Genomic DNA, 16,211 nt, shown 5'->3' with positions numbered 1-16,211 from the left:
GATCTGTTGAGTTCAGAACAAGATTCACAGGCAGCTGGGCCAACTGCTTGGGGGAGGGGCTCTTTTTATGTGGTCAGCAGTGTGCTTCCTTTCTGACTGATGGGGATAGTCTGGCAACAAACAACTGGCCCCTGCCAGGTCACTGAAAACAGGTGAGCCACACCAGGTGGTCTGAAATGGGAACATTTCAACAGCAAGGTACTGTGTCAGAATCAAAGTCAGTCAGTCTTTCACTAACAACTAAGGTACTCACCGATAAAGTGCAATGTTGAGGCTCTCGAGCAAGCTATTGCATGTTATCTTCTGTATCTTACCATACCAGAACATACCATAATTTCTTAAACAGTGCAAGTTTAATTTACATAACTGTCCAAATAACTGTAGCTATATTCGACAGCTAATTACAGAAAATAAATTCAGTCCCACTCTCTTCCACACCTACACATGTTGTGTATCAGATACAGTACTAATTTTCCTAGGTGCAGATTGAATGTTTTCTTCAGTTAGCTCCAAACTATCCTGTTTTTGTGAAATAACTGATTAACAATAGATAAACAAATACAATATATTTTCATATATACTTCAAACATATCACACTTCTGAACAAATAAACAAATACATTTTCCCTGGATGAGTGTATGAGTAGGTTAAACTTATTTTTCCCCTGTAGCCCTACAGCTCTAGTATGCCTGTTCATGCACAGTCTACATGGTGGATGTGCAAACCATGATTATAAACCACATGTACGCACTATCGTTTTATGGAGCTGTAATTTTGTGGTTATTTAGAAAAAAGAAGAATGAATGCAAATTTTAGTAGTAACTGTAACTAACTGTAACATATTTTATCAACATTAAAGGTGAAGAAATAGCTATTAAACCGAACAAATTCCCTACCTGGGATGTTTTTGGGAGGTTTGGTGCAAGTCTTAATAAACTTTACAGCCAACACTCAGCTCATAAAGAGAGCACAGATGAAGTTGTGAGAAAGCAGGTGTTTCTGGTAGTGTAGTGTAATGATTCTGCTCTGAGGTTATAACTGTTAAGATTGCATATTGAAATCCAAAGTGGGGCATTACTGTACTGAATTTGAGCTTCAGTGCTGGTCCCCTGCTCTGATACCATGTTTTTCATTAAAACTCGGGTTTAATGCTGGCGCACAGCTGCAGCCGAGTCCTTTGTAGAATCATGGAGCCATTTTGTTAGAATCCGTTGGATTCTGATCACATTTCACCATTTCCTGCATAGCAGAATGAATTTGAGTGTTTGAGTTTACAAGAGTTTCTGTTCCCCAGCGCTAATACCATGTTTTTCATTAAAATATCCTTTGTAACGCATATAGACCTTTCTCACTCATGACGAGCCAAAACCACTTCACAACCATAATAAAAATGTTGGCTTTATAACCAGTTACTTCAACTACATAGCTATAGGAACCCTCTGAACCTATCTGTGTCGCTTTATACTTTGCCTCAGAAGTTGAAAAAATATATATTATATCATCACAAATGAAATATTTCCCTTTGAACCACACTTGGTGGTTTCTTTGTGTTAAATTGTCACGCAATTGCATTTATGTTTTGTCACAATATTTTCATACTGGACTGTACATTTACATTAATTCAAGTGTTTTTCCACCTCTGTTGTTTTTGATGTCATACATACAATTGTGAAACTGATTTTTTAAATTTATTTTAATTTTAAAAAGCAAGCTGCCATTCCTTAATATGTCTGTCAGTATTAAGGTTATTATAGTTTTATTATATAGTTTAAGTATATGTTTTTTTTAAATTTAGTTTTCATTTCTACTTTAGTTTGTACTACACTTTCTCATTGTTTAGTTTTGGTTTTAGACTATGTTTGTTAATTGTATTTTAGCATTTTTCTTTCACTAATTCCAGTTTTTTTTTGTAGTTTTACAACATATTTTGTTTAATTTTTGTTTTTGTCATTTTATTTCGGATCAATAGGATGAAGATGTCTAAAAATGGCTGTGTATAGGGAATGTTTATTTTATGTTTAAGAAAGTACACCATATAAATCAATTAATTCCCTTGAGATAAGCAAAATATGTTAAATCTAGTTTTCAGATAATAATGAGTGACTAAAAAACAATCGTTGTTCTAAATTTAAAGACATTTATTTATTTTTTATGTACTGTTTTAGATAATGCTGGAAACTACCACCAGTAGTATAACATTACCAGCATACAATTTACACACTAAAAATAATGGGTCGAAAACTACAGAAATTGGGTAGTTGTTAATTCAGCTGCTGAGTAAATAATGGATAGCACACATTTTTGGGTTGATTCAACACATCAGTAACATTCCTGCACATTGGGTTGATCTTTTATCTCAAAGTTTAATATGGGTCAAACTAAATCATTAAATGGTTTATGTTCTCATGTTCTCATTTATTTATTTTTTAAATTTAAAGTCACCAGATTTTATAATGATGCAGTTTGTAATATGCAACAGGTTTGCTACTTTGACAAAAACCAATACACTGCAAAACCACTAAAGTTTTAAAAACACTTTATTTTAAAATGTTGCCGAATGGGGTTCTGACATTTGACAGGTCCTTGAAAATTCATAAAATGCCACAGAAATAAAAAAAATATCTAAAAATCTCCATTTATCCCTATTATCGAGGTGGTTAATGTAACATCCTTGTTTTTGAACAAAGCAATATAGATTCATTCTGTTTCAATCTTATTTTCATTTTTATTTCAGGTTATGAATATGTTTCATCACACCTCTCTATTTTAGTTTCAGTTAACGATAATAACCTTGGTCTGTATTGACAGGAGCATCAGCTTATTGGTTCAAGATTGTATTTTTATTTTTAAATAAGTGGCTGCATACATATCTGAGTTTATTGGCGCTTGTGTAACTTAGGATTTACAGTATATAATAAATAAACTGCTCTTGTAAATGAGGCTTCCAAAGTGGTACACGATGAGCAAAGTCTGAATCATTAGATGGTCTCATAACCATGATTACCTATGTTTCCTTCATGAAATCACTATAAAATCCTAAATTGTTAAGATATGGTTCTACAGTTAAATACAATATAGACTTAAAGCTGTGTCATTAACAATGAGTAAAATCAAAACGAGAACATATTTATAGTGGACTTTTTTTGTTGCAAATCCACTGTTAAATATGGAACAGAAATGTATTTTTAAACATTTGGGGGATAGTCTTGCTTCATAACTAAATACCAGCTCTGACTTTATAATTTTATACATTGTAGTGTAATTTGTGTAGTTTCTTAGTACTTGTACTGGTACTTCACCTTGTATGTCAATAATGTAACATTTTATTTTTATATAATGTAACGTAATATTTTTATATACTCGTAATATATTGCTAATGTGCACGTGTATGTATGTGTTATACCATGTTTCCTTTTATACTGAGGATTGATTTACAAAATGTCTGATCCCACTGAATATTCACCATTGGACATTAAGAGCAGGTATGGAGTCTCCTCCAAAGAGAGCCAAATGATTTTGGCTGTTTGCAAGCTAAAAGCATAAACTTCAATGGTAATTGCATTCTGTCAATCGGCGAGAAATTCTTTTTAAAGTCACAAGACAAAAAATGAAATTACCTTCAAGTCTAGCACACCTTTGCTTGTCAGCCAAAACATTTGGAATCATATGAAGTTAAACAAGATTCCATTATGAGAATGCACAAATTTTGGTCAACTTTGGGATCCCAAGATATCTCATACTGTGATACTAGACATCACTAACTCTCAGTTGTTTTTCATGAGTTTTATTCTATGTTACCAAAGATTAAGACAACAACAAAAATATATATTGAAAAGATAATTATTTTAATATAGAAATATCTATACAGAAACACCCTGATAGACCTAATGCAATGATATGAACAAACAAATGATTGCTGCCAGGTCATCTGAATCTAATTTTATGAGTGCCATTCTTACTTCAGATGCCATTATTTCTCTTTAAAAAATCAGCCTATACCTTAGCTGAGAAATATATTCTAGAAGTGTATTAATTGCCATGAATTACGCACTGCACTTGGGAACAGAAAACACAATTACTTGTATAATTGTTAGCATTTCAAACATGGTCAGCTTGTAAAATAATGATTCTGTCATGTATTAATTTACAACATTAGAAAACATCTTGTAAATTAAATTATTCAAATGTAGATTTGAAATCATTTGACATGCCTGCTTCTATTCAAGTAAAAGTCAGAAATCTACCATGTTTGTTTGTTTGCTTTTCTGCTGAAAGTGACAGTGCTCCTCATATAATTAAAATCACTTGTTCCTTCAAGCAGGAGCTAGAGCAGATCATGGCCCAACAGACCAGTAAACAATGACCAGTCATATTCACACTTAAGGAATCTATTATAGTGTATTGTAAATACGTGGCTCTTTTGGAGGAAAATATAACGATAATATGTAATCATTTACATATACAGAGTGCTACAATATTTTATGGTCTTATTAATATATCCTATTTCAATGTATTGCAGTACATTCTGTAAGGGCAGATACAGAAATGAGTAAATAACTGTGTAGGTCAAGTTATTTATCTGTCTTCTCCTGATATCTTCAGTGCTCTTTTTGTCTCAAAGACCCTGTGGGATCCTTTGGTTATACCCATCCATAGCTACCCTTAAAAAGAGAACACAGAAAAAGAGCCAATGTGAAGCAGTATAATGCAGGATGATGGGGTGTGGGCATATTAAATATTTTAACCATTCATTTGAACAACATGCCAGCCATATCCATTTTCTCTGAAGAACTTAGTCACTGTGACTTTCAATTTTGTATTGTTTGTGTTGGTATATTGATAGTTATCATATTCTATAATTCTTTATCTCTTAATTTGCTTTATTCGACGTTAGAAATACTGCCCAACTTTCTTAACACACAACTGTCTGGTTGCACCAGGCAGTAGCAACTGCAGTGGACCAAAATTCCCCACTGGTTCTGTATATTGTGAAGTAGCTTCACCTTAATAACAGCTTACAGATTTAGTGGTGGAAGTGTGATGTGTCCAGGTGAATGCTGTACTGTTGGATGATAGGCTCCTGCTGGCCCAGGAGAGATTGTTGACATCATGGGAGGCCACACTGGATAGCCAATGGGAGGGAGCTGTGGTCCAGGAGAGCCATAGTGGTGGTGATGATGGACAGAACTTGCTTTGGGCTTGCTTGAATGCAGAGTGATGGGTGCTCCCAAGTAACTTCCCTAGTTGACGACATTTATCATAAAAATATTACTAATAATAACATTTATCATTACCAAATATTAATAATAACAATTATCTTAAGAAAATACTAGTAACATTTATATGTCTAAATGTATGAAGTATCTTTTTAAGTAATAGGGACTTCACTGACCTGGCCATGAGGAGTAGCAGGATGGAGAGCAGAGTTAGGGTGGCTGGCGCCCCCTGGAGGCGAAAATGCCATGGGGGGAATGGCCTTCAGCATCATATTGTGCATAATGATCTGGTGCATTTGAGCATTCTGCATGAGCATCAGCTCAACCATGTCTAGGCCAGAAACATAACACATTCACTGATTCTGCTCCACCATACATGAGTCAAGAAAGGAACACTCAGACGAACATGTTTACAAGTGCTACACTACACTCATCCTCAGACACCTTAGCAGTGCTGTTCTTATCAATATTGAATATACCAGCAGCTGCATATGTGCTTATGTCATATGCTAATGTTCTTGAAAAATGTTTGTGGGCAGCTTATGTTACCCTCTTTGATGCTCCCTGATTTGACTGGTTGAAAAGGCTGTGGAGGCGGGATTTGTGCAATGAGAGGTTGCTGTGGGAGCTGTTGGATTATTGTTGCTGGCTGTTGTGGCATCTACAATGACAGAACACAGGAGGATCAGGTGCTTGGTTGCACCTTTAAAATAAAATACTGTTTTTTCTTTGATGAAACATTCTGAGGACATTGATTGTTTTATGGAGGAGCAAGCATGTGCAGGCTTTGATCTCAAAAACCCCAACACATCACAGACAGATACACTGATGACCTCTACCAGCAAAGTCTACATAGCGAGGTGGGTCCCACCATGTGCTGAATGATGCGTGGGGGTGGTGGCGGTGGTGGTGCTGGCGGTGGGGGTAGCACTGCAGGTAGCGTTGCGGGCAGAGGCGGTGACTGGTAGATGTGGATGGGCTGAGGTGCGAGGCGAGGGTCCTGTCGGTATCGCCTGTGCGTCATCCCACCCCAAGTATGAGGCCGTCCGTTATCATCCAGTAACTGCTGGTCCTAAAAGAAGGGCACAGATACAGTATGCACACACTCACACACCAATGCATGCACCTGTACTGTATACAGCATGTGCTAAGGTTTTACCTAAAAAAGGCAATAAGAACATAACCTTGAGCAGTAGCAAAACTAGTTATGATTGGATATCATAAAACAGCTATGAGTGCAATAAAATATTTGCTTTGAGATTTTTCGGATGAAAATTCAGTTTTTAATGCAGTTAATCAGTGAAAGTACGAGCAATAAACAGGAAACATAACAGCACAAAACATAGGGGGCCTGTGCTCTCCTTTTCCTACTCTTTCTACTGCCCATACATTTTCCACAGTGAATGAATGGCAAGCAAAAGGACTGTGTTTGAAAACTTGCAACATGAAACATTCTGCACACAATTAGATGAACACATGAAATTACATTCATTTAAAAATGAATTCAAACTGAATTAAATTTGACAAAATTTTCCTGGTTTGAAAATATGGACAAAACACAGAAAAAAGTTTGTTTTAATGCACACTAAGGTGTGAATCCCTTCAAGCACGCTTGGTATGAAAGTGCACTTATTTGTAAGTTGCTGCTGGTGGGTCATAACAACCGTTAATAATTACAGTTTGCAAAGTTGAAGTTTGAATCAATAATCACTTTTTTGGTCAAAGGTCAACCAAGAACTGAGGATTAGTATTGTGCTTTAGAGGTGACTAATGTTTCTGAGCTGAGTGTATGACTAGCTCATGATAAGCAGGTTGTATGTAAACAGATAATTGTCTGAACTGACAGGCGTGAAGTGGTAGAAAAAAATCTTGTCATCGGCTTGTGTGCCACACAGTACATGCTGAATATCAACTAACATAACTGTTAATATCTAATAAACGATAATATCTAATGTAAACCATAACATTAGGATATGATGTCTATAATGATACCCTCAGTTTCTGAAGCAGGTCCCGCTTTCTTCTCATTGCATTGTGCAAAGCATCTTCAAGACCATCAGCACTCCCTGCGCCCAAAAAGTAAGGACAAATATTATGAAATACTCTATATGTTGTTTAAATTCTCTGGTTTTGCTTTAAATTCAATGCTTTTAATTAACTTTAGTGCTGTTGCACTAAGTTAAATCACAAAATATACTGTGCATACAGTCATAAATGAATAAAAAATAATAGGAATGCTAATCTTACACTACAATTTTTTTTCCCACTGAATCAACATCATTTTATTTGAGCTCACATGCTGACAAAACAATTGCAAAAACAAAAGTGTCCAGGTGCACAAAAATAAAATAAAAACAAAAAACAAAATGTGCAGATATTTCATTTGCTCATTAAGACCTTCATCACACTCTTGATTTTTTAAACCATTTGTTTGTTCTCCATGTATTTGTTTTCTCCCAGTTTATAATTCCCAATTGAATTTGCATGCCTGTACCCCTACATCACCATCTCTGTCTATTTGAGAGACCAAAATATAGCGTGCCCATCTTCTAAAATGCACACAGTGAACTGCTACATCTTTTTACTCTACAGCCCACCAACTGACATTTGCAGCCATTGCTTCAGAGGAAACGAAAAGTATCACAGCAACTGAAACCCTTCCTCAGTGGGCAATGCTATTGGCAGTTATAAATGTCCAGTACGGCTGAAAGATTCCATGGACAACCAGAAATGAGCAAATTTGCATGCCTGTACTGTGTGCTTTGATTTTAACTCATTTTGAAGCACACAGACATTTTATGATAATATTCTCATTTCTTGTTAAGGCACTGCAATAATTACTAATGTGGGCCCTCTATATGGAAGTGATTAAATGAAAGTGACTTTCTTTCACGCTTAGCCTGTACATTAATGTACAGCAATGCTGAAATTCAATCTGGTTATGCATATCAGATTACAGCCTAACACATAAAGTCCAAGGCTCTAACAGACTCTTACTCATGGAGAGTGCTGTTCCTGCTCTTTCATCAAGATTCTCCCTCTCATTCTCCAGTCTCTGTAGAGGACACACATTTACAATTGAACATGTCACAGCACACAATCCAGCGTATTGTTGCTCTGAGAGAACAAGCAAAACAGGGAAGTGTTTATGTCCCCTCCCAACCATAGCAATGCCTCAATTTAGAAGAGGAAACAGGTGACTGATGCTTAACTGAAAGGGTGACCTAAGAAGTGGTTGAAACAACGGGATTTCCCATAGGGGAAACTTTAATAACACAACCTCTCTCTCCAAACGACGTGTTTCCATTATCAGTTGATTGCAAAAAACAATATTTAAAAAATATTAATAAAATAAAAAACTACACAACAGGCGTTTATGTCATAGAACACTCCACGACATTCTATGTTGTTGACTAGCAAGAGCTTGATGGCACAATAGTCTGATGTGTAGTTTTTGATATTATTGTAAATCTGGGGATAAAATTCTGAGGTCCAGTCACTTCTATTGGGTAGGTGGGACTTTAACGCTCTATTATAGTGCTTCAGATAATAATTAGGGGGAAATTTGTCAAAAATAACATATTAATTACTGACTGATCCACCAGCCAACAGTCAACGAACTAACCAAAGAAAATTAAGTACAGATCAAAATTTGCGCTGGAAAGCCTTTGGTAGCCTATTTCTTTCTTTGGTGAGAAGAGAAGCACCATTCTCACACCGGTTCACAATGGTTTGAATCATGGATCAGAACTATTCCATTAAATTGTTTATGACAGAACTCTGGCTCAGCTGAGATAATAAACTGCATGTAGCACATCAAAGATAACATAGAACACTCACCTTTTCCAGTAGCCTCAGCTTCAGCCTGGTCATCTGATCCAGCACAGGGTCTGCCATGGGAAGTGTCCAAAACAAGGAATCTTTTTCACCTGAGCCCTGAGGCCAAGCAGCAGTGTGGCTGGATTTATCTTAGTGTGATAGAGTGAAAACATGCATCCACAAAGTCATCTCAGAATTATGAAAGCTGCTAGCAAGAGCATGGGGAGTCATTGTCTCAACAGCCAAGAATGCGCTCAACCTTGGCCCTGAATCTCTGGCCTTCTGAGTCAGGTTTTTTGTGTTTCCCTTTTCGTCTCCATGTCAAACAATGGTCACCTGCCCTGTTGCTATGCAAGCCTGTTTCCTTCAGCCCAACCCTACTCTACAAACTGGTTGCTAGTAACCAGGATAGCAACCTGCCACTCCTGTCCAGGCTGCCAAAACAACCCATCTCCAGGCAAGCGGAAGCATGTCAGACTGACTTTATGATTAAATACCACATTTCAATTCATTCTACATGATCATTTTTATATATTTTCAGCCCCCTGCCCCCCTCCCACCCACACATATTAACATTTATTAATAAAAGTAATGTTAATCAAAACAAAATACTTAATTAAAAAAAACTGTATTCATTTAGCTTTCATATTCCATATTTAAGTTATTGTACGTCGCTTTGGATAAAATTGTCTGCCAAATAAATGTAATGTAAGTGATTTAGCTATCGTCCTGGTACAGGATGACACCATGTCACACGCAACAGTGGCTCAGTTGAGCTTCCCTGTAAAGCACTTTGAGGCCATTAAAGGCAAATGTAATACATTATTACAATGATTAACAGTATATAACTGCAATATATAAAACCAAGAAAGCTCATGTGAATATATAAGAAAAGGGGAGTGAGGAAATTGAATACCCATATTTAAAAAACGAACTATGATGCTTTTAATAATTAAAATCTAGTGGTTGGTTACACTTCAGAAATATTTTTACGGTAAAATGTTGTTAAAATAAAATAGCATCGTTCAATTATATCAGTCGTTTACTTTTAGTATCGCCGTTGTTAAGAGGCGGTGTAAGTAAGTAACAGGTTTTCAAATGGCCCGCTTAAGTTACCCGGGCATAAAGTTTGCGCATTACTATTGGCTGTTTTGTGGTGGGGAGGTCTTATGGGCTACAAATGAACGAAAAAAATTATGAAAACCAAACAGTTGTGTAAAAGCTCTTTGTACTTAAACAAGAGGTCAACGCGTTTATTTTCTCATTCACTACCGATAGGCCATTACACATGCCAAATGAGAGGTCACTTGCAACTATTGGTTGTTGACTGTCCATCACAGATTCAAGTGTGTAGTGTAAAGAGTTTTCGAAGGTATCGGGAAAACAGTCTGGAGCGGTTTATTTCATTGGTCAGGAAATCTTCTTTGAGCGCTTTGATTGGCTTTGTCGAATAGGGGTATTCGATAAGGGCGGAGTTGACGGTGCTTGGCGGCCATGTTGAAATTGTTACTGACAGTTATTCGGAGGACTTTGTTGTGAACAGTGAGATAAGCATTCACGGATATATTTTGTTCACGCGAATATAGTTGAATATTTATTGTTTTATTTTATTTAACACATGGACCAAGAAGAAAGGCAAAAGAAACTGGAGGCCGGAAGAGCCAAGGTCTGTACCCGTGCATTAAGTAGCTAGCTAGCAATCTTTATGGCAAACTAGACAATGCTATTCATGTTAGCTTGCTAGCTAAGTTGCCTAGACTAATGTTAGTTTAATTAATTCTCTTTAACAAAAACAAAGATGACCTTAAGCTTATTTCATTGTCCGGTTTTCGAATGTCAGAAAAGTTTAATGACATTAATAAAGTTTAATGTTGGCTACCGATAATCTGGCTAACATAGTTAACTATGCGACATGATAAAAGTGTAACGTTACTGTTTAAAATGGCTGGCTAACGTAATTGCTAGCTAAATAAACGTTGGTGTTTCAGCTAGCTAACTAAAGAAAGCTTGCAATACTGGATTAATACACTCTACTTTTATGTATAGCTATCTAGCTAACTATGCAACTGCCCTGGCGGTTTGCATCCTGGACAGCTAACTAGTCTAAATGCATTCGGTGGCAGTTCCCCATGAGCGAACCTGCGTGTTAAAGCAATCGTGGCTAACGTTAATCAGCAAACTTAATCATCATAGGTTAACTTGCTACACTAGCTAAACGTCCACCTTTTTTACAGGTGACTTTTAGGTAGACTAGGCGAAGTTGTAACTGGATAGATAACCGGTATGGTGATAATAAGGAAAGGAAAAGCGATCTGTTTTTTTCGCGTGTGTAGCAATTGGCTAACTGACCGTTATAATAATGTAGACCAGCTAGTCTAATCAATTTGAAACCCTGTTGCTCTAGTTAAGGAACGTCCCTGTTTCATCAATAAATGAAACCGAAACCTTATGAAAACTAGCGTTAGCTAAGTTGCTGGCTCGCTAACTGCACAGCTAGCGGTTGGTAGCTGCTTAAACTGTTTTAATTTAACCGTAAAATGTTCATAATAATGTACAACTGTGAAATGCCTGTGTCACATTTATAATGCTTATTTTGAAAAACAAAAAGCTTAGCTATATTAGGTAGCTAGTTCCACAAATGCAACTTCGGCGCTATCTTGGGCATATCTCGAAGTTATTTAGACTAGCTAGCTAGCATTCGGTAGCAAAATGAATTTATTAAAACCGTTAGTCTAGCGATATACCCCGAACGTGATCCACCTGCGCATAAGCGCGTGCAAGCAGTTTAGCAGAAAAAGTAACATTAAAAAGTAGCCTGCAAATGCCGACAATTAAAATGTTGTGAATATGATTGAGATTAGGTTGAATAAACTGCCAGTGTGATGACCTGGATCGAACCGTTCCTAAACACAAAGTTCGACGCATACTTGGCCAAGTTACTTGTTAGATTACGTTATCTTTAAGAGATCGTGCTGTTATATCAACGGTGAGTGATACGAAGCGTGTCGGTGTCTACACGTCTGATCTCAGCACAGTGGGTTAACATTAGGTAGTATTTAACTGTTTCTGAGAATGACCTGCCTGTGCATAGGTGCAGGTCATTTTCTAGGCAGCTGGTGAGGCTGTTGGAATTTGATACAAGCCTGTCTCCGGGAGGGACCGGTCCTCCTCACAGCTGGCGGGTTAAATATAGCTCGCTTGAAGTGCTGACAACTTTTGAGATCTTCTGGGGAAATATCTCGGAGAGCGCAACGTTTAATTCCGATTTATACAGAATATTGTTTTCAAAGCTTCTTCTTGACAATATTCCTCTAATTACAGTAAAGAAAATCTGAAGTACAAAATGAAAGCTTTTCTTTTAAAAATAGTATAGCGTGTGTATAAGAAGGCTATGCCTTTTAAATTAAGACTTATTGCAAAAGCAGTTTTTGCAGATTTATGAAATATCAAAATAATACCAAACGATGAGCTATTTCAAAAGACACATTCTGTTCTACAGAAACTTAGCAGAAGTTAGTTAGTTAAGCGTAGTGTTTAACGCACTGCTAAAGTCAGAGCGATGTACAGTCTGTACTGGGAAAAGACATTTGCCCCCTTTACATCGCTTCCTCTTGTAGTTAATTGCTCTTGCAGACTACGATCACGGCCCGTAGGTGGCACTTCAGTTCTTCCGAGAACTTGGCTGGGAAACTTGGATGCTAATTCACCAAAATCAATTTCATTGTGCTTCGAACAACTTCTCAATCTGTTATGTTTGTCGTTAAACTTTTGCATAGATGAGATGTATCTGGCCCTTGAAAGGACTTTGCTTTGCACATTCAAGTGGCAGTAAGACAGTAGCATGAAAACACTAAGTGCAAAAAGTTAAAATAAGTATTTTTTTCTTTTTTAAAGTTAAAGTTCTTGATCATTCAGGAGGTCAAGGACCTGAATTCTTGAGGGTAAATGGGGTCATTTTTGTTCTTGTTGGAGCCATTGGGTCACACTAGCCAGAAAGAAAGGGCACATACATACATCTATGTACAAAGAGTTGCATGTGAAAAAAGTTAGTGTGATTAAAATTACAACGTTCCCAGTTCAGTTTGATTTCTGAAAAGAATAATTTTTTTAAGTGTTTGAAATGGCTTTTTAAAGCTGATTCATAATAGCTCATAATAAATCATACCATGCAAACATTGAGCCTACAAGGCATTTTGCTAGTTTTTGAGGAAAGTTAAATTCATTTCAATGATAGCATAACCAAATGCTGACTACGATTTTTACTTTTGGGGATATCTGTCACTTATTGTTCAAAATAGCTAGTAATACTAAAAGTAGCTTAGAAAAGCAGGGTGCATATTTTTGGAAAAAATTTTGGAATGCAGTCCTGACTGAGCATGATAACTGACACTACTACATGTCGTGTCTAACTGTTTTCAGACATTGATGCTACTCATGTTAGCCACTGATGCATGGTAGGTGCGCTCCTGCAGTTGCCCTTGGCCTCAGAACTGGAGTTGGTCTCTGGGCGCTGCACTGTGGCTGCCCACTGCTCCTAAGTAACTAGGATGGGTCAAATGCAGAGGATAAATTACCCCACGGGGTTCAATAAAAGTATATCTTATCTTACGGACGTAAGTTCACGTGGACAGCAAATTCACAAAAATGCTTTGTATATGTACCTACTTCATATTGAAAGCCTAAAATATTTCCGTAGAGTTTGGCTGAACTATCAGTTGTCACAACATGAGCCTTTATTAAATCTTTAATCTGTTCTGGAAATAACTACCTCATTATTTCGTACTGCTTTGTGTTACATTTTTATCATTCCTGTTCAGGTTTGACTTAAACCTGTATGCAAGGTTTTTTCCTTGAATTCAATTTCTTTTTTCATCAAACCAGAAGATCAAAGAATAAGTACTTTTTCACATTTATAAACAGAAAAATAATAAATTTCTTTTGATGTAAAGTGTGTCATTTAAGGCTGTAGCTGGGAGGCTAACATAGCATATCTGTTATGTACGGATATCTTCTGCTGTTTTACTTCTTCCAGGAACATGGTCTTTGAATGGCCAGTATGCGGTAGTCCCGTCGTGGGCAGTAGAAGGGGCAGACTTCTTTCAGGTTATATTAAAAAAAAAAAAAAAAAAAAACGCTTTACAATCTCAACGGAATGGTATTAGAGTTGTTTTATTATGTGTAATTTAACTAATAACTATAATTAATTGCATTATTTTGATTGGCTGGGCTCTTTAATCACACATCTGCATATAAGTCTGGTTTGACCTCACCATCTCCATGAAGGCCGCTAAGTGCACAGCTGCATATAAGTCTGGTTTGACCTCACCGTCTCCACGATGGCCGCAGAGTGCACAGCTGCATATAAGTCTGGTTTGACCTCACCGTCTCCACGGAGGCCGCAGAGTGCACAGCTGCATATAAGTCTGGTTTGACCTCACCGTCTCCACGGAGGCCGCAGAGTGCACAGCTGCATATAAGTCTGGTTTGACCTCACCGTCTCCACGGAGGCCGCAGAGTGCACAGCTGCATATAAGTCTGGTTTGACCTCACCGTCTCCACGATGGCCGCAGAGTGCACAGCTGCATATAAGTCTGGTTTGACCTCACCGTCTCCACGGAGGCCGCAGAGTGCACAGCTGCACGGCGTTGCATTCCGGCTCATTGCCGGTGACCGCTTCGGACGTTCCGCCGCACTGAGCGCGCTCAGATTGGTTATTTCTGCTCTAATGCCGGGGGCTTACTTTTATTTATTTCCACTTCATCTGATGCGACAGTGGGGGGAAAACAACTGGCTTGATGAATATTGCCGAAGAGGAGGATCTCCGCCTAACGCTGCGGACCCGCCCACCCACCTACGCGAGCTCGATGCCCGCTGTTCACACGCGGGTGCAGAACTGGGGCAGCGGCAGCGACGGTTCGGGCTTTTCCCCCCCTCTCTTTCCTTGGGATACGCGAGTACTCCCTTTGAGAGTCTGCTTGCCGCGAGATAGCCACGCTCGTTTTGCGCTACTTTACCGCCACTTTTCCCGCTGTTAGTCTGGGGGGGAGCTTTATCAGGCGCGCGTCGTCCCCGGGCGCAGATGTTGGCCGTCGGGAGGCGTCGCGTTGTCCTGTCCCCGTCAGAGACCGTTTAGCGGTGTGCGGTGTGCGCGCGTGGGCCTCTGTTTGAACACTAATCCCCCGTAAGCAGCTTAAGAATCCATCGAGAGGGATGGTCTGTGGGATGAAATCAATATTCTGCGCTGGGGTACTGCTGCTGAGCTCTGGCAGTGTGTCTCTGGACCCGCACCTCTCTCTTCAGGCAGGTTCTCCTGCCATGTGGACTTCGCTTCCGCCGGGGGTGATGGGAAATTCTGGGTCCGAACCGCAAAAGCGACCGAAGGGTCGTGGATCTGGAGCATACCAGCTGGAATGGATTTTTGAAGCTCAGGAAACCGAAGCGTTCTGTTTTTTTTTTTCGTGGATGAAAAAGAATGGCCTTTAGAAGAGATGTTTTTCAACCCTTGATATTCAAATGTTGAGTGCGGTGAACTTTGAGATGGCATTAGTACAAGCGTACCTTCCTGTGATTATTCCATCTGACGGCTTGTATTAGGGCCAGTTGTGTTCCTGGTTCTTTCCTTTGGTGCGGCGGTGCTTCTTCAGCCGTTCGTGTTTACATCGGGAGAAATGGAGCGAGAACGCGGAGGCGTTTCCTCCGCACGGGACGCAGTCGACCCCTGACCCCTGACCCTTGACCCCCCTGGCAGCATGCTCCTGCTTTGGTCCTGCTACCTCTTTCTCACGTACCTCTCCCTCTACCTCTCCTTCCACCTGCTCCGCAGCTCGCTCACTTTAGACAGCGAAAGGCAAAAGGCGACGGCGCGAATCCGCAGAAAAAGACGCCGAAGAGGAAGAGCGCGGCTGTCCACGCGAATGACCTCCCGACGCAAGAGCGCCCACTAGCGGCCAAGGCGTGCCCGCTGGACAGTGCGCCAAAAAGAAGCAATGGAACGCTTGCAGAGGTCTGTCACCTTTTATGCCTTTTTTAAAATAAAGAATTTAAAATATGTGAGACTGGCCTGTATAAGATAGATGAAGACTCTAGGTTGACAGAAAAAGTAAGAGGCGGGCATAATGCATTTTTATCAATTGGTTAACAGCGAATGCGCATTTATGGGAAGTCCAAAGTAACCTG

General features: G+C 38.8%; 2 protein-coding genes across 10 annotated transcripts in view; one reads left to right on the top strand and one right to left on the bottom strand.

The window, feature by feature from the left end:
• Positions 1-4,207: 4,207 nt before the first annotated feature.
• On the bottom strand, positions 4,208-9,351 carry zgc:112416 (uncharacterized protein LOC550509 homolog). 4 transcript variants are annotated; one of them, XM_035408402.1, is made up of 8 exons: positions 9,057-9,351; positions 8,214-8,271; positions 7,209-7,282; positions 6,088-6,288; positions 5,766-5,877; positions 5,393-5,547; positions 5,020-5,240; positions 4,208-4,656 (listed from the first exon to the last, which is right to left on the bottom strand). In XM_035408402.1, exons 1-8 carry the CDS (start codon positions 9,111-9,113, stop codon positions 4,641-4,643), a joined length of 894 nt encoding a protein of 297 aa, XP_035264293.1. In that variant the 5' UTR covers positions 9,114-9,351; the 3' UTR covers positions 4,208-4,640. The 4 variants fall into 4 exon arrangements, with proteins under 4 accessions (XP_035264293.1, XP_035264292.1, XP_035264296.1 ...); XM_035408401.1 differs by having other exon boundaries at positions 4,208-4,661; positions 9,057-9,349; XM_035408405.1 differs by having other exon boundaries at positions 4,588-4,656; positions 5,004-5,240; positions 9,057-9,350.
• A 1,182-nt stretch (positions 9,352-10,533) lies between these two features.
• The window catches only part of pcnt (pericentrin), a 61,680-nt gene continuing 56,002 nt past the window's right edge, over positions 10,534-16,211 (top strand). For all 6 annotated transcript variants that reach the window (XM_035408693.1, XM_035408689.1, XM_035408692.1 and 3 more), the window contains exons 1-2: positions 10,534-10,701; positions 15,859-16,038. In XM_035408693.1, the coding sequence (XP_035264584.1) occupies positions 10,654-10,701; positions 15,859-16,038 (228 nt within the window). In that variant the 5' untranslated portion in view covers positions 10,534-10,653. The remainder of the gene's footprint in view (positions 10,702-15,858; positions 16,039-16,211) is intronic.

The sequence above is a fragment of the Anguilla anguilla genome, chromosome 3 (genome assembly GCF_013347855.1).
Source record: "Anguilla anguilla isolate fAngAng1 chromosome 3, fAngAng1.pri, whole genome shotgun sequence".
NCBI lineage: Eukaryota > Metazoa > Chordata > Actinopteri > Anguilliformes > Anguillidae > Anguilla > Anguilla anguilla.
This window is presented reverse-complemented; position numbering and strand designations above follow the sequence as displayed.

What these genes read in the sequence shown, in the direction of transcription:
- zgc:112416 (XM_035408401.1), bottom strand. Translation starts at nt 9,113, where the DNA reads ATGGCAGACCCTGTGCTGGATCAGATGACCAGGCTGAAGCTGAGGCTA. An exon ending in ACCTGCTTCAGAAACTGAGG is followed by an intron (nt 6,289 to 7,208) that starts GTATCATTATAG and finishes CCCTTCTTTTAG; the next exon opens with GACCAGCAGTTACTGGATGA. An exon ending in CTGCTACTCCTCATGGCCAG is followed by an intron (nt 5,241 to 5,392) that starts GTCAGTGAAGTC and finishes GTCGTCAACTAG; the next exon opens with GGAAGTTACTTGGGAGCACC.